The sequence below is a fragment of the Camponotus vicinus genome, unplaced genomic scaffold (assembly GCF_025532165.1).
Source record: "Camponotus vicinus isolate PSW18456_S1 unplaced genomic scaffold, iyCamVici1.0 SCAF_1, whole genome shotgun sequence".
Lineage (NCBI taxonomy): Eukaryota > Metazoa > Arthropoda > Insecta > Hymenoptera > Formicidae > Camponotus > Camponotus vicinus.
Genome location: NW_028141945.1, coordinates 30,969,234 through 30,988,123, shown reverse-complemented (window position 1 = coordinate 30,988,123; position 18,890 = coordinate 30,969,234). Strand labels below are relative to the sequence as shown.

Here is an 18,890-nt window from a genome sequence, read left to right as displayed (position 1 = left end):
TAAAATATATTAGTAATTATAAGAGATATATGTATATTTCTTTTGTATATGTATAGTGTAACAAATATTTTGTTAATTATTCGAGGAATATGTAATATATAAAGTATACAAAATATGAATTTAGAGATAATTGTGGAAAAGTTAAAATATTCTCAGACGAAACAAATATTCAATCAACTGTTATTTGCAACTGTTTATTCGAAGAAAATTGTACTTACTTTTCCTACAAAAATATAAAATTAAGAGGAATTTAGTTTCAACTTAAAGTTCCAGAAATAATAAAAACTCGAAAAGGGATAAAATTTTTATCGCTTTCTATTTCTCTTCTCCTTTCAGAAATTTGAAAGAAAACTGAATTTCTATTAAGCTTTCATAGTATCTTAATAAGAATATCTGAAGAAGAGAGAGATGTGTGTGTGTGTGTAAATCAAGGAAAGAGAATTAAAGTTAAAATATGTCTATTGTGCTTTTCCCATATTTTTTATTCAGTTTCAAAAATTTAAGTGGTTCTTAAATTAATTTTCTCCGATACACGTTTCTATCGATGAAAAAGAGTCAATAAGAAGATATTAAAATATTTTAATTAGAGAAGAAAATCAAAGACGAAAAGTAAAAATACAAAAGACGAGGGATCTCCCTCGAGCTCCCTTTGTTCGATTTCGAAAAGTACGCAAATTAACACGAAATTTCCGTCCCGAGACGGACTTTTCCCTTTTTTTCTCGTACACGACAGCCTCTCTTTTCGGGGAAACACCAATATATTCGTGGAATTTCGGCGAGATTCGAAAGTGACGCGCAGCATCGGCGTCTGCGCCTGCGCCTGCGCGTCCCCACGTCGGCGGGGCTCGGGGCTGCGCGCACGGCGCATCACCCGGAGGCCCAGAATGCACCGCGCGCCACGGCATGTGCCTTCCGCCATTTTGTAGTTTGCTCGAGAGACCGTGTTGAGTTCGATTCTTCCACCTCGGTAAGGAAACACCGTCGTGCGAAACGGCCGCGCGTTGATCCGCTCGGCGCGGTGGGCCGGAGGACGCACAAGGGCGGATCGTAAGGCGCGCGTCGCGCAGCGTCGCGAATTCGTGCGAGGAAACGTGCCAATCTCGCCGCCGCCTGTCTCGCCAGTCGTCGCGTACATATTTCGTCGCGCGCACGCGAGCGTGTGCGTGCGTGCGTGCATGCGTGCGTGCGTGCGTGCGAGCGAGCGAGCGAGCGAGCGAGCGAACGAGCGATCGGGCGAGCAACGATCGAGCCTTAGCTGGCTAGTCGATTGGCGAGGTTGAACGAACGTGAATCACGAGCGTACGAATTCGCGAATGCGCTCGCGACGCCCCGCGCGCACGACGAACTGAGAGCGAACAACCAAGTGTGCCTCGAGAGATTTTAGTCGAGAAACCGATCTGCACGAGGCCGTTTGAAAGAAAGAGAGAGAGGGAGAGAGAGAGAACGAGCGAGCAGGCAGGCACCTCGTAACGCTAGATTCAGGGCACATGGGATCATCCGGGCCCGTCTCGAGATGAACGGTGATTTCGGTAACGACCATCCATCCCATTCATCCAACGCAACATCATCATCATCATTATCGTCATTATCACCATCATCGTCATCGTCATTATCATCGTTATCATCGTTATCATCGTCGTCGTCCAAGTTGTAACGGTCGAATATACGGTCGAATATATAATAGTGTAGTTTTGTCATCGCGCCGCTTCATCCTCCTTCGTCATCATCACCACTTCCTTATGTTGGTGTATCTTTCCATTCCGCGTGTTAAGTCGCGCCGCGCCAACACGTTGTCGTCGTCGTGGTCGTGATCGTGGTCGTCGTCGTCGTCGTCCGTCGTCGTCGTCGTCGTCGTCGTCGTCGTAGTAATCTTTGTCGTCATCGTCATTATCGTCATCATCCTCGTTGTCATTACCACGTTTGTCATTGTCATTGTCATCGTCGTGCTTGTCGTCGTCGTCGTCGTCGTCGTCGTCGTCGTCGTCGTCATCATCGTCGTCATCATCATCATCATCATCATCATCATCATCATCATCATCATCATCGTCGTCGTCGTAGTCGTCGTCGTAGTCGTAGTCGTAGTCGTCGTCGTCGTCGTCGTCGTCGTCGCTGTCGCTGTCGCTGTCGCGTCGGAGTTTCGTCGGAAGAATAGCGGCTCGTCGAGGTCGTATCGTGTACCGACCGCGCTATATTTGGCCGATAACGCGCCGTGCGCTCCGCAACATATTGCGCGTCCTGCCGCGCGGGGATCCTCGTCTGGCGCGCCGCGAGTCGCCCCGAACGACCGTCGTCGTGGCACGCAGTCCGACACTCGGTTGCCGACGTCCGTCCTGGCTCTTTACAGCGTGTGCGAGTCATCCTCGTGATAGCAGACGTCATTCCCGTTCGTAATCGCCGACGTAATCGTCCTCCGCGCGTCCGATTTATTCCCGGTCCTCTCGTTTCCTCGGCTTCTTCGACTCCGCGAAAGCTCGCGCACGTCGTCTACGAGAGATCGGATACTTGTACTTTGCAGTTGTACTTTGAATGTGCAGTTGCGTCCAATTGTGCTGTGTAGACATACGGATTTCAGTCGAATGATTCCACTGATGGTTGCGTTGCTCCGTTAAGGAATACTATTATGTCGTTGTCATGATATCTTGTAAAAGTGAAGGCTGTATTAATATTGTACAGATGGAACATTATAGTTTAAGCGCAAGTATACTGCTGGTCAAAGTACATATGTATGGTACAATTATGCTATGCAGCATTAATATTCTATAAATGTTTGGTGTAGAACGACTCCCTGTGGCACTTTTACTGGATACGATATGAAATGGTTGCAATTTTATGTATTTATATAATTGATCTGAGAACCAGTCATTTTGTATATAGTCATGATTAAGCATTACTTGAGCAAATTGTTAAATTACAAGTAAAAGCATAAAAATGATATTTCGTGTAAAAACTGGACATGAATTTTATGGTTTCAGATTAGGTTAGAATTATAGAAATGTGCCATTTCTGGATTTCAATTGATTTGATCTATATGTTATTAATGTGTAATGTCACTGAAGAAAAATGGACAAAAAATGTTTTGTTCTTACTCTTATCTAAAATAAATTGTTGCTTTACAGAATATTTAGTTACGTTAACAAGTTTTATCATTGTTACAGCAATAAATCACTCGTAACATATGTATGAACTTTGATGCATTAATAAGCAGAGATAAGGAAAGCGTTGCCAGAGTTATAAATGTTTTCTCTCCATTGCAGGGTACGTTTACATGAATGGGGACATCGGGAAGCTGCCACCAGGGGCGGTCTACCCAGCCACCCCTGAACCTCTGGGTCTACAGGTTGCAGGAGCGATTGGCGGTGGAGTGCCTAATATAGATTACGGAGTCATGAACGGTGCGCCAAGTGGTAGTGAACTGATTCTCGATACTGGTGTCGGCAGCCTGGAACCATCTCCCCAACACGCCATAGGCATGCACGGAAGCGCCATTGGATATAGCCCAGTGGACGTTGCTGCTTTGGCCGATGCTTCTGCTGCTCCGCCACCATCTGCACCAATGGCTGATCTAAATGTTCCCGGTATACCCTTGGAACAGCTCAAGCAGATGCTCTCTTCGCAACTCGAGTACTATTTCTCCAGGTAACAGAGTTTTTAACATTCTGAAGCTGTAAGATAATCTTGCAAATATATTTGCATTAATTATAAAAGATTTTCTTTTGACATCATACATAATTTCTCTTCCAACTTTTCATTGCATATAATATGCTTATTATATATTATGATTTTAATGATTTATGTACAAGAAGTTATTACTAACCTAAAACTTTAAAGTAACATCTGTTAGCTAAATTCTTGGTTAAATAGAAAGGGGAAAAAAAATTTATTAGAAATTTAATTATCTTGAGATAATCTTTCATATATACTGATATATAAATGCATATTGATTTGTAAAGTAATATTGTAATCGAAAAAATTAATTTTTTAGAATTATTTTGTGTGTACGATGGTTATTTGCTTAGAAATTGGAGCAAAAGTGGAGCTAACAAATAGGCATATAATTTTCAGCATATACTTAATCATTACATGTGAAAATATTTTTTAAGATATTTTTTGTCACAAAGTGTTATTGTCAAGTAACATCGCAAGTAACATTCAAATTATATAACCATATGCATATGTAAAAGTATAATGTAACAAGATGTATGATAACGCGAACCGACAGTGATAACGCGATGGTTGTCTTTTTAGAGAGAATTTAGCCAACGATACCTATTTGTTGTCACAAATGGATAATGATCAGTATGTGCCGATATGGACAGTAGCGAATTTTAATCAAGTCAAGAAGCTGACGAAAGATATCAAGCTCATAACTGAGGTGCTGAGGGAGTCTCCTAATGTACAAGTGGACGAGGAGGGACAGAAAGTGAGACCCAATCACAAACGATGTATCGTGATACTTCGTGAAATACCAGATAGTACTCCATTGGAGGATGTAAAGGTAGGCCAGCTGTTATCTTAGGATCATCGCGAAAAAAAAGAAAACTAAGAATAAACTTAGTTCTAACACATGTTGATTTTCATTGCAGAATTTATTTTCCGGAGAGGGATGTCCGAGGCTTATTTCGTGCGAGTTTGCTCATAATAGTTCGTGGTACGTGACATTTGAATCCGACGACGATGCTCAAAAGGCCTATCGGTTTTTACGCGAGGAAGTTCGAGAGTTTCAGGTAAATTGTTTTATGTAACAGTTTTACATAATTATGTAACTAAAGCTTATATAATTTTATCTGAATATAATTGTCAACAAAGTGTGAAATACATGTTTTTAATGATGATGCAATCAGTGTTTTTCATAATTTATTGAGTCTATAATTGAAAATCTGTAATTATATATAATTATATAGATACAAAGGACCCCGCGGAATCCTTATAGAAAATGGCTTTCGGTCAAATGTTTCGAAACTTTGCAAAAAGATAGTTCTCAACATGTAGATTAAAAGTGTCCATGGGCATGAAGCTCTAAAAATTCGAAATTTTCAGCTACAGCCATCCAAAGTGGTAGATTTTTGAATTTCTGCAGCATATTCCGAAGTTCGGCAACGGTAGTTTATCTTAGTTAGGTGAGGTTTTACAAAAAAGTAGTAAATACAAAAGTTTTGTAGAAACAAAAAAAGCAAAAAAAAACAAAAAAAGTAACTCTGCCATTGACAGTTCCAAGCCTGTATTTAAAAAGAGGAGGATAAAATAACAAATACATATATATTTTCAATCTGTCACACACACACATACAATTAAGGCAGTCTACTTAGCACAGAAAATCATAAATCAGATAGTCTTGATAATTCTCATGCTTCCTACATGCCTATGTTTCTTAAACTTTGAGGACTTATAACTTTCACTTTCCCCAATGTAAAAAGCTTTTCATAGGGTGTTTTGGAAAGCTCTCGACCGCAACTATACAAATATGCAATCAAAAAAGTGCGAAGCTCTGGCCCAAAAATCAACCTTATTGGTTCAAACTCCTTTAAAAATCTACCACTTTGGATGGCTGTAGCTGAAAATCTCGAATTTTTAGAGCTTCATGCCCATGGACACTTTTAATCTACATGTTGAGAATTATCTTTTTGCAAAGTTTCGAAACATTTGATCGAAAGCCATTTTCCATAAGGATTCCGCGGGGTCCTTTATATAATATTTTTACTTTGATTTTTTTGAACCTAGGGAAAGCCAATAATGGCGAGAATTAAAGCTAAACCAATGAACAGGCTACCGATACCAGCGGTGGCTGGTGTAGGTGGCATAAAGAATGGCTACAGAACTCCAACCCCTACTGTCTACGATCCAAGCAGTTACACGACTGGACAGCAACGTTTTCTCTATACCAATGGCACGACCATGCCTCAAACGACTATGCCGGCATACCCGAACCAAGTTGTTTACGTAAGTATACAATTTTAAGTTTTTTATGCTAATAATCTTAAATAGACTTATAAATCAATTTAAAAATATTTTCGTCTGTTTATCTTTTAGCATCAACCATTCTATCACGCCGGTATGATGCCTTGGGGACCAACCAGTCCCGCTTATTTCGATATGTCCAGTGTTTTTACGATGAACGGGATCACACCGCACAACACGTTTACTCGTTCAAACACAAGATACAATCCTCGCCACAGGTACGCTGCTTAATGTCCGATTTACAATTTAATTATTTTATCGAATATATTTTTAAACAAATATTTCAATATCTAAATTTCTTTCTCCTTTTTTTTTGCTACATAGAAATAGACAGAGAAATGGCTCTGATCGAAGCTGCTTGATTGATCCCGCCAATCCCAGTAACAATAGCAACAACCATCATCATCATCACCACCATCATCACCACCACCATCAGCCGTCGTCCATGCCGCCGCTGAGTAATCGTAGCTCTCATCCCCCTATGACCGGGGGCGGCGGCAATGTGTCTCTAAACTCCACGTCCTCTTATCACGCTTCGAGCCTACCTTCCTCGAAGCCACTCTCCTCGTCGTCCTCCTCTTCCTACCAGTCCGGCACAAAGTTCCATTCCTCGTCGTCTGCCGTGTCGTCCGTCGAACACGCGAAGGGATCGTCTTCTTCCTCGTCATCCTCCGCGCAAGACCAGGATACAGCAACGGCGACGGTCGAATCCTCCTCCGCCTCCACCTCCTTATCCTCGGCGCCTTCGTTTCCCCGCCACCGTAACCATCGCAGGACCAAAGATCAGGACACGAAAGTAGCTGCAGGAAATAATCACTCGCTACCAGCGATCAAGGAATCTTTGCCGGCAAGCGGAGGCAGCAACAGCAACAACAGCAGCAACTGTGTCAGCGGTGGTGGCCGCAGTAGCGGCGTACAGTTCGATCTTGAAGCGGCTGCTTTCCCGCCTCTGCCCGGTCTTGACGCTGATCACGGCAAAGTATCGACTGATATCGGCGGTAGTGGTACTGGCACCGTCGAGTCCTCGTCGCAAAATAGATTGTCCGATGTCGTCAAAGGCACCGCTAAGCTCAAGGCTGTCGTCAAAGACAAAGAAAGTGGCAACCAGCAACAACCTTCTCAACTGCAACAGCAGCAAACCGTAGCACCTCCGCAGCCAGCGATCGCGACGGCTATCGCCAGTAGGTCCACTAGTCCTGGAGCGAATGCCGGAGCGGAAACACAAGGAAACGCAGTGGGAAATGCTGCGTCGATGAATTCTTCAGGCGCCGCGCATATCCTTAATCCGCCGACGGTCAACAACGAGAATACGTCATCGGTCGACACAGCCACCGCCGTGCTCAGCACTGTCATCGCGCTCACTCCCCCGTCATCTCCTGATAAGTGAGTGGGATTTTTAATTATACGCTCGCTCGGTGTAAAGATGTTTCGGGCAGTTGCGGAGAGTTGCGTTGGTTCGCGAATTGACTTGCGTTGAATCGAACGACGAACTGGTTGCCAATCTACATTGGAGATGTGTTATGATTTTTAGAAGAAGAAAGAGGTCCTCCGATGGATCTCCACACACACATCTTTATCCGATGAAGTAATGTATAGTTCGTCGTGAAGTGTGGAAATGTTTCGGACCAATCTCTTTTTTCGTTAGATTCTTCAACGATGTTACCATCCTTTTATTCATTCGGTATGTACGTATGCGTACAAGAGAGCCAAGAAGCTTTGATAGAATTCATTTTTTTTGTTTTTTAAGTAAATTTTAGTTCTCAATTGCGAAAAAACGGCTGTTTTGTTTCAAAGTACGACGAAACTTTCCGCTCTCCCAATACACAATACATGTACATATATGTATATGCGCGCTACTGCGCAGACAGAGAGAGAGAGAGAAAAAGAGAAGTGAAAAAAGTTTTTGGTCCTGGAATCGTTAATTTTTATAGGACCGTTTTAGTTTAATTTTATATTCATAAATATTTTAGTTTTATATCTTTTTAAACTGAATTTTTCACTTGTTGCTTCTAATAACTTTTCTTTGAAAAATATTTACGTGGTCAAAAATAAAGAAAAATGAAAACGAAATTTCGCGCGTTACAAATTAGTGAATTGTATTACTATATTGTCAAATTCTTGTTTGTTTTTTGTTTTTTAATTTTTTTATAGATTCTTAAAATCATGTTACTTGAAATTTTGATAAGATGATAAAATAATCGTGCAAAATTTTGCTTAATCATAAAAAAAGGTTTCGTTTATATTTCGCTGAGTAAACAAGTATATTTTTTTCCCTTTACGCGGTCGAAAATTGACTTCTATTATATTTTAATCCTGTACATTTATGTTATGACAGTTAGTACTTTGCTTTTTGCGAGAAGGATATATGTACAGTATCATATATATATATATATATATATATATATATATATATATATATATATATATATATATATGATACTGTACATATATATATATTATGTTTGTATCTAATTACATTATTATTAATTGATATCTGATGGTACAGAAATCAGATGCGCGAGTCACATGGGGTCATATAATATAGATTTCATTTATGAGAGATTAAGCTAGGGTTCTCTCTCTGTTAGAGTTCCCTGAAATGTCTGTGTTATCGGATTTTTATATCCTTGGATCAGAGTGGACCGTTGTATCCTTGGATCTTCCAATTCTCCTCATTTGATTCTTCTACATATCTCGAATTCTTCCATCCCGAACTGCTCTTTTTTGTATCTTTGGATCTTTAGACTTTTCAAAGATCTTTAATTTTTTACTTAGAGAGATTCATTGATACGATAAAAAGATGCAAAAAAAGTGATAAAGAAAATCTAAAGATCCAAGGATACGCATTGCGATGTCCGTACGAACTTTATGTAGGACTCCCTTGTAAAATGGGGTATCATAATACATATATGCCTTGAGGAATGCCGAATTGTGTTTCATTGTTGTTATTGTGTTATTGTTGGCTGCATTATGTGCTATGTTGTTCTGTAGAGAGTGATGGATACACGTTTCCTCCTTCAAACCGATCCTTCCTTCCCGATCTGAGGTATCGATCGGGCCCGATCGATCGCATGCCGTCGATCGATCTGTTACCTGGAAGGAAGAGGGAGAGATCTTTTCCTTTTTTTTGCCGAAAAAATATAAAAGGTCGAAGCTTTCTTTTTCCATCGCCATAGTTAATCTTGAGTTAAAAGAAACGTTACTAACCGTTAATACCTTTCGAGTTACCGGAGTAGTCTTATCCGCCTGCATTCTCGCTACTTTTTATTTTCAATAAATGCGTATATTTTATTATGGGGAAATTATTCGCAATTGGAGAGATAGCCAAGGATTTAAGTGTAAATACGACTCGAGATTCAAGATTGCGGATATTTTAATCCCGTGTAGATTTTCCAAGTTTTTGAGACTCGGTATTATCCTTTTCGGTTGTCCTGTATAAGAGAATGTTGGAACAAACATATTTTTATCGAGATTTCTTTCGGATTTTCTCGAAAGGTTTTTGAATCTTAGAGTTGCTAGATCTTTGGCGATCCTCTCGTCTTATCATTTATATTTAATTGATAAATAAATTAATTATATTATATACAGAATTGTTACGATTTGCCATCTTTCTCTTATCGATACTTCGATACGTTCGTTATCGTGCCTTTCTGAGATTCTGTTTCTAGAAACCTTTTATTTTTTATTCGTGTATAAGGGCTTTAAATATTGTCTTTTTTTCCGTAAGTATTCTATAAGCATGCTGTATAAATTCGGTATGTAAATAAGGGTTTAAGTTTGCGGTATCATGGATTCTTTTAGATGCTTAGTTCTTGAAAGTGCGTAGATTCTTTCATTCCTGGATCATTGAATATATGCGTTAGATATTTTCAACTCTTCCGCATAGACTCTGCTATCATTGAGTCATCTGCGTATTCGAGCCTTGGATTTAATAGATTATTTTTTACAGGTCAATTATTATATAAATATTGAAATTTGGATACTTTTGGCGTATTTAGAATTCTTGGTTGTCGTTGACATGTATTTATTTTCTTATATTTTGCATTTTTATTCGCAAAAAAATTCTTTTTCCGTGAATTATATTTTTAAAACCTTCAAAATCAAAGGATTTAAAAATTTCGAGTTTTTTTTAAGGACTTGAACAACAAAACTAAGGATGCTTAAGGACTTAAAGAATTCTGGAGTGTGTGTCTAAGTCAAGTCATATATACCCAAAGTTTTCTCTAATAATATTTAATCCAAGGACTCGCGAAAATCGAAGAATTCAAGCATATCAATGATCGAAGGATTTAAGAAATCTATTTCTTTCGATACAAATGCAGCACGCCGCATACCTTCGATTGAAATTAGCATTAGACAGCTATTGCTACAGCGCACTAGAACGCTATACGTGTGCGGGAATGTATGCGGTATCATTTATGGTATGATAATAATTCTCTTCTTCTTGTGTGCCTGTACTTTTCTTGCGGCAAATAAACAAAAAGTTAAATAAGGATATGATAAACAATATTATTTTTCAGGGTTTTTCTTTTTTTCTAGTATATTACGATTATTATTTGATCATTATATTATTGCTCTATTGTCATTCTTCTTATTATTATAAATTTTTAATATTATTAAGATATAACTATTATATTAATTATTATTGTTCGGTTTCAAGTTACTCTTAAAGGCATTTTGATGATGAAGTTTCTCTAGTTCATAATTCTAACGTTATTAGTTAAGTTGTAATTCTCGTAACGTGATTTTGCAAAATAAATATAAAGAGAAGAAACGAGAAAATACACACACGGCCTGAGCATGGCACTTGATTGACCTTTGGTAATGACTATAGTTGCATTGTCAGCGATGAACTAGAAATTAATAAACAATGTGTATACTGATGTTTGTTAATCATGTCTTGCGATATTGCAACAATCCTTCTTTTTTGCGTATCCCTCGATCGTTGCAGGCGGTTCTCGCAAGATAAATTTTCATTTCTTGTTAAATCTCATATAGATAATTATAATACAATCATTTTTTTCTCTTAATATCTCTCCTATGCTTGGTCTAATGTTCGATTTTTTGGATAGTTAAAGCAACACTTAAATTTCCTTATAATTTAAAATGTCAATTCAAGCTTTTTCATGGCTTGCTCAAGTTCCCGAAATTCTTTCGAGTGATTCACTGGCTCGAGAATCGCCTACACGAAATTTAGTCTCCTCATTGTGCATGAACGAAGTTGATATACGATACGGGATTAACAGTTACTAGCGTGCGTTTAGTATGTGATGGTGCACGTAATATAGTTTGCATTATGTAGCAGATTAATATCGATTCTTTAAAAAAAAAATATCGCATTTTCATATAAAAATCAACTCTACTTTCTGTATAAATTTTGTACAATTACGCACGCATGCTCTTTCACATTTGTCGACGTGTCCAAAGATCTAAAGGATATAAAAATTTAAGAACCTCGCGATCTCGAAAAAGAGAGAAGCCAGGATACCTAAAGTACTCAAGGATACATATTCCCGAAGATTTTTAAAATATTTCATTCTCGTATTCTCGAGGGCAAGAGGACGTTAAAAGACATATGGGAATATCTATTCCTGAGAACCCAAAGTGTCCGAGAGGATATCTAAAGAGATATCTCATAAAGACGCTCAGGATAGCTACAGTAAGCATGTGTTGGTCCTTTATTACTGACAATGCACATGCCGCTAACAGATCTATAAAGACTGACGACTTGAACATGGTGAACGGTGTGGACGACGCTGTAGTCGCGAACACGCACCTGCTAGCGGCGGCGACGATAACGACGGCTACGACGACCACGACGACGGCGGCGGCAGCGACGGCGACGATGGACGATGCCGAGCCGATGACCAGGTGCGATTGCAACAATATTGTCGTCGTCCCTCCTCCTACTGCCTCACAGAGCTCTCAATCGCAGACTGGAGTGGCCTCTGCCTTCCCTATAGTAAGTATCACTCTGTTTCCAAGAGAAGAGTCTCCCTTTCATTTAGAGCAAGAATTTAAGATCTTTATATATAATCTTCAAGAATGTTATATATAATGTGCTGGAACATTTGAGAATAAAATTTGAGAAGCCAAATATAAAGTGGATAAAGATTAACGTTTTAAGAAAGCATGTAAATGTTTAAAGACTTAAATATAAGAATACATATTATTATATCTAAAAATCTATGCAAGTGAATATTGAACTGTTTGTAAAGACTTTTAAGGTATAAACAGTAATCATTGGATGCTTGTGTAGATGTAATATTTCTATACATTAAATCCTGTCTTAAAATATACTTGAGAGATTTTGCATTACATTTATTTTCTTATACACTTTAGAACAATGAATATTCTTAAATTCCGCAATTTAATAAATATTTTGTTCATAAAAATATTTGGTTCATAACAGGATCTAACGAGGCCAAGCTATGCCCAAGTAGCGCAACATTGCCGTGAACTACCTTGTACAAAACACAAAACAGATGAGAGGGACAGAAATGTTTAAAAGCTGCACGTGAGTATTCAAACAATTTTAATATAAACTCCTTCCTTTTAAAGAAGTTACATACGGAGAAAAAGTGCTGAGAAGTTTAATATTATATCTATACATTGAAGGAGAATAAATCGACTGTACTAAAATGTCAAAGAATTTTCGAAGGAAAAGAAGAATAGTCAAATGAAATGCTGGCATATCTTGCCAAAATATCAAACTTTTCAGCAAACCTTCGTGTGTATAACGGTCTCCTTTTTAAGATGTAAAATTTTTCATTGCTGTCGGATATTGTCAGAACGTTAAAGCATGATCTGGATCTTCGGATTTTTGAAAATCCTTCCCAGGCACTCACAGATATCTTCCCTTCGCGATCCATTCATGAACCGATCCTCGAATCGATGTAAGATAATCGGCCGAAAGTGTCGAAAGTTCGTTTCTTCATTAAAGAAAGAAAAAAAGATCCATCTACAAGATATCTTCTGTTCCCTTATGTACCGTGAAGGTGACGGAAGAGAGGAAGACACATCTAAACGGCGAAAGCAGCTTAGATATTGCGAAGCAAGACGTCAAAATCTACGGATTACTACACACGCGCAACAACAGGATAAATAAACGATATTTAGCTATGCTACGACGTCATCGCCATTTTCTCGGGGTCGGGATCGAGAATCAGGATATCGGAGCTCGCCGCTGCTTTCACCTACCTATCTACCTATCTATCCCCCCCGGCACACCCCCTCTCTTGGATCGACGCCGTCACGTGCTGCAGGCGCGTGAGGAAGAGAGAACTTTTTACATTGTACAGTGACGTCTCGCCTACGATCAACGATCGATCGATTGACGAATCGATCAAGAAAGAAAGAGAGAAAGAATGAGAGAAAGAGAGAGAGAGAGAGATAGTGTGTGTGAACGTGTGTGAGATTCGCCGCACGTTATTAAAGCGGCGCATTTGCAGGCGCTACTATTATACAGGGTGATCGGAGAGTCCCGCGGGACAAGTTTGTCGCCGCGGTTTAATGATGTTAATTGGATTTACTGGTATTCGCAAGTTGACATAATTGTTTTATTCACTTTATGCAATTCGTGAGATGCAATTGATTTGATTTGTAATTTATTCCTGACTGTAGGACGCGAGAAGATTTTAAGAGCTTGAAAATCTAAGCGTTAAGATTTAAGAACCTGATGATTTAGGCATCCGTGTTGAGGCAGAGAATAAAAACGGAGAATAAAGACGTTCGGCAATTAAAGTCAGGAGAATGGGGTGCCATGTGAATTAATAAAAAAACTTTGTGCCCGGTGAGGCAACTATTTTTCGGAGATCGAAAAATTTAAGAAATTTGAAAGTTAGAGATTTTACAGGAAAGGTGGAAATTTAAGAAATTAATGAATGAAAAAAAAATGATGATTTAAACATTTATCAATTTATAAATCTTTACGAGTTTCGGATAGACCGAGGTTTTGAGTATATCTAATGTTTAATAAGATTTAGTTTTAAGACTTCGTTAGTAATTGGTAAGTTAAGGACTCTTAATTATAACGAGTATATATACACATATAGGTCTAAAAAAAAAGAAACTTACGAATCTAAAAAATCTAATAAACAAAATATATATATACATATATATATATATATATATATACATAATCGAGAGAGAGAAATGTACTTCGGAAAAAACGCACGCGTCATTAAACGAAGTACCATTTTTTTCTAAGTGCTAAATTTTTCTTTCGGCTGCACCAACCGTACGGCTGCGCGGCTTCCCGATCACCCGGTACATTTGCGTAAGAGAAGAGTATTGTTATATATCGCTTTTGGTTCTGTGATTGAGGTAAATATTTGTTAGCTTGTATAAAAACGCGTTAAAGAGATAAGATACATTAACTTTTAAAGAACCCCTTCCCCCGCCCCTCCTTCGCGCGCGCAGGGCCGTAATATTATAACCAGAGAGAAAACATGTCTATATAGATATATATATAATACATATATATATATTTGTGCCAAAAACACATACATTGCTTGACGAAATCTCCCGATGTGCAACGAATTGGACGCCGAAGTCAGTACTGAATAGAGATTCTCGCCAAGTAGAAAGCGCGGTAGAATCCCTTCGACAAAAATTCTTCTCTCCCACGCCCCAATTCTTAATGAAAAAAAAGAAAATTATTAATAAGAGGAAAACGAAAAGATTGTATCTATGATTTTATGTGCGAGATTATGAATGATTTAAGACGATAGCGATGACAAAGAATGATGATGATGATGACAAGGAGGAGGTGAGGGAGGAGGATAGTCGAGAAGCACACATAAATTCGTATTTTATGCGGATAACGTATGTAGGAAATTATCGCAAAGGAAATTAGCGGTGATATCGAATCGGCAAAACTAGGATAAAAATCGAGTCCATAATTGAGGAATGATCTTAGAAAATATTATAAATTTTACAAACAAAACTACTTTTTAAAAACATAATAGTTTGTGTTTAAGAAAATGTTATTACAATTATAATACACAATGTATAGAGTTTCTCTTATATAAGACACGCGAAAAATGTTTGTGTGATGGAAAGAATTGAAAAAATTCAAATGAAATTCTATACAAAAATGTGTATTATAATGAAGTCTCGTGATATACAATCAAAGTGAATATTTTACAGAATTGAACATAAATCTATTCTCATCCATATGCTCAGTTTGTTGGACAAATCTTTATTTATAGATCCTAATCATTCCTCAATTCGCGAAATCCATTTTAGATATCTAATGTTTGAATTGGAACTAAATTCACATTCGATATTCTCGAATTCTTCAATTCTGATCTTTTGGAGTTTTGAGATTTTTCGAAAGACCTGCCCGAGAATTTTCCAAGTTTTGCACTTCGAAGCTACGTCTCATGGTTACCCATCTCGAAATTTTTCACAATTTTATCTCGACTTGATTTCCGGCGTTTTCTCGCCTATTCCGAATAAAACGAATCTCTAGAAGACTTCCTCCTAATTATTCTGAAATATTTTTTTGACTTGTGCGTTGTTTCAAGAAGTGATTGCACATTCACATACTCCCTATTTGATTTCTTTTTTTCTTATTTTTTATTGCGATTCTCAATTACCTAATTTTTTCAAACAACGCAAATTTCTGTCCCAATTCTTAGGCATTATTCCGGGAGATGGGCAAATCTATTTTTTACTTTCTAAGCTCCCATCGCAATTCCATCCCAATTTTCTTAATTATAATCTTATCGTCAAGTCCAGTGGTTCTTCTTTACTCTTCCGCCGTCTCGTTCGTCGCAATTGCTCCAGTGCTCTCACGAACGAGCGTTGTTCACCATGGTGGTCAATGGTCAATTCCGTCGATTCCGGAGACCACCAGAAGCATCGCGCGGCCACTTCCGGTTTTGCATCAAACTCAATTCTCTTTTTTTTAACTAAGCGCTTATTTATGCTCTTCGCCGCGATCAAATCTTATTCTTTCTACTTGACCTTCTGACTATGAGATGTGTTAAGACATTTAAGAATTTTAGGGTCATGCTTCTATTATCGGCAAGGAGAGAGAATGAAAAAAATAGAATGTGCGCGAGAGAACATACTAATTCGGAGTAGCTAGTGTTGCGAGAATCGGGATGACTAATTGAGCACGCATTTAAGTGCCTCAAAGTATGCTGTACATTATTGATTATCGATTACCACTATTCTAATATTAATTAATAGTACTATTGATTGCTATTATATATTATTATCTCATCATTATTTTATTATTATTATTATTATTATTATTATTATTATTATTATTATTATAAGCAGGAGCTTTTGGCTTTAGGTGTTACGATGATGCGTATGTATCTACACATACAACACACATTGTATTGAGAGTAAATAAAATGAGAGAAAAAGTGCGAGAGAGAGAAAGAGAGAAAAGATTACTGTTTACAGGAGATCGATTTTTCGTCTTTTTTTGTTTTCATATATTTTTTATTACATTTACGAATGCGATGGAAAAGATAAGAAAAGAAGGGTGAAAAATCGATCTCTTGCCAACAGGATAATGCGTCGATGTGTATACTGCTATATTTTGAACTTATGATGCTGCCGTTTCATTTATCTATTGATATACATACACATATAGGGCGTTTCAAAATAGGATTGCAAAATAGGATCAGCTGTTTTTGTTAATATATTGAGTTGAATAAATCAAATAAACGACATGTCGGACAAATAGACTCTCAGAGAATCGTATATCGCGCTGGAAAGACTTTCCTTCTGGATTCTTGCGATTTTTCATGAGATCAACGAACTTGAGTCTGCACCTTGGACATCTTGAATATTCAGATTAACTCTTTTGAGAATTTTTTCGTAATTTTTATTTTTAAATGTTAAAAAACTCGGGTTTTATCTAAGAATATTTGAGATACAATAATTTATAAATGATGACTGTGAAAGAGCTGAAAGAAATTCTAACATTTTCTACTTTCGTAATAGAATGTAATGTGTATAAGAATTGTAGAAGTCTTGATTCAATAATTTGAACATGTTTCATCGCACAGAAATGTTCCTAAATCATAAGAAACCGGGCAAGGTGCCGGGAAGATTCTTTGCGCGTGATTCTCTGAAAATGATATATTGACACATTGTAATTCTCGTCCGTTACGTATCTCCGCAAGAGAAATATCCCGGTCGGTAGTTTCCAATGAAACTTTACATCCGAAACAAGTACAACGGATGCGTATCCGGGATGCCAGAGAATGATCGATCATCGATCGAAGCGGAAGCGCCGGACTTAGAGCGATGTGGTTCTTTTTAATTCGCACATGAGGTGCTCCAGAGGCGAGTCCTACAGCGCGTTTCGTTAATAATACAATACGAAACGATACACACATACGCACATACAGATCTATACATATATACATATACACACACACATGCATATATATATATATATTTTTTTTTAGTGAACCGCGCTCGGTTCTCCCTTTGAGACGCGCGGTTTCGCATCGCCACCGTTCTCCAACGATGTAGTAAAAATATTCAATGTATATATATATATATATATATATATATTATATACACGTATGTATACTACTACACACACACAACACATATACATACACACACGCGGGATAGGCTAAGTATTAATTATAGTACATACGTTGATGTATGTGTGCGTAATGTAATTCGTGATTCTACGATTCGCGATTCTATATTGCGATTTGTAACTCTCGTGTCGCGGATTCATAAGAAAAAAAAAAATAAGAAAAAAAGAAAAACAAGCGATTCACGTAATCGCGCGCCTTGTCACATATACGCAAGCGACTCTTAACGATTCATCAAACGACCCCCTTTTCCTTTGTTCGATTTTCTTTTCTTGGATTAACACTTGGGTTCTTTGGTGTTCCTTTTTTCGTTGGTCCTTTTTCTCTTCACGCGAAGCGTTTCGTTTGTTGTTTTTCGATCGCACACACGTGGAAGTCAAAAGTGCGGTGTAATTATAGTCTGTTAACGAAAATTAGACAGAGGGATCTATTAATGCTGTAGATACTAATCGTGAGAGAAAAATAGATGATACGGCGAAAAGAAAAGAGAGATATTGACCCGCGTGATTAACGGCGCTGTTTTTTTTAGCGATTAAATTTTAGGAAAGTTAGAATAGAAAAAGAAAGGAAGGAGAATTAGTAAGATATTGCGAAAGTACTTTGCCCGTTAATTTAAACGCGTTACGGCTGATCGAGTGCTATTTATGTGATTTTTATAGATCCACGCCGATCAATTTTGGTTCTATAGTAGACTGAGCTTTTAGATTCCCTTTCCCTTTCCTCAGGTCGTTGCCAGAGATCGGATACTTTTAGGTAACGTTCGAAAATTTTTGATAATCTGTGTCGCATAAAATAACGAGGGTTTCTCAAAGATTGCACCGCGTGAGAGTAATGTGAAATAAAACGCGACGTGGACTTCGATCTCGCGAAAATTGTCCATTGAGATCGAGAGTACGTCGCGGCGGATTCTCTCTGGCGATATTGTGTCGATTAATTAACCGAAAAAAAGAACACACACAATAGCAACGTTTCGTTAACGCATCAGGATAAGCTGTGATTATATAAAAAGAAAAATAAAGAAAACAGAGAACCGAGCAAGAGAGCAGGACGCAACAGGATGTGTATTCCTAGAAAGTCTGATTTTGTAAACTACTTCTACGAGGAAAACACTTGTGTATTATATATATATGATATGCGATATGATATATGATATGATATACGATATGATCTATGACGTTTGTTTATTACTATGTAAAGTAACAGATTTCGAAATTAAACATTAATTACTGTTAATCACTGCGTCTTGAATCTCCTATTTTACAGCGAGCTATTACGGGGATCGTCGGAAAGGTGAGCGGGGAAGTTTACCGGAATGTTTGCGAACGTGCACAGATTGGATTTTTGAGTTTTATACAA

The 18,890-nt window shown here is 38.0% G+C and overlaps 1 protein-coding gene across 5 annotated transcripts; it reads left to right on the top strand.

Annotated features, from left to right (window-relative positions):
• The first annotated feature begins 880 nt into the window (after positions 1–880).
• Larp4b (La-related protein 4B) lies at positions 881–18,767 on the top strand. Of its 5 annotated transcripts, none has more exons than XM_083079129.1 (10): positions 881–967; positions 3,255–3,636; positions 4,246–4,495; positions 4,584–4,724; positions 5,719–5,937; positions 6,028–6,173; positions 6,280–7,338; positions 11,665–11,917; positions 12,368–12,472; positions 12,954–18,767. In XM_083079129.1, exons 2-9 carry the CDS (start codon positions 3,266–3,268, stop codon positions 12,461–12,463), a joined length of 2,535 nt encoding a protein of 844 aa, XP_082935255.1. In that variant the 5' UTR covers positions 881–967; positions 3,255–3,265; the 3' UTR covers positions 12,464–12,472; positions 12,954–18,767. The 5 variants fall into 5 exon arrangements, with proteins under 5 accessions (XP_082935255.1, XP_082935248.1, XP_082935245.1 ...); XM_083079122.1 differs by having other exon boundaries at positions 901–1,520; XM_083079119.1 differs by having other exon boundaries at positions 901–1,529.
• Positions 18,768–18,890: the final 123 nt, after the last annotated feature.

Excerpts from the sequence above, each read along its gene's own strand:
- Larp4b (XM_083079119.1), top strand. Across the intron at positions 5,938-6,027 it reads ACCCGAACCAAGTTGTTTAC|CATCAACCATTCTATCACGC; the intron begins GTAAGTATACAA and ends TTTATCTTTTAG. Across the intron at positions 11,918-12,367 it reads TGGCCTCTGCCTTCCCTATA|GATCTAACGAGGCCAAGCTA; the intron begins GTAAGTATCACT and ends GGTTCATAACAG.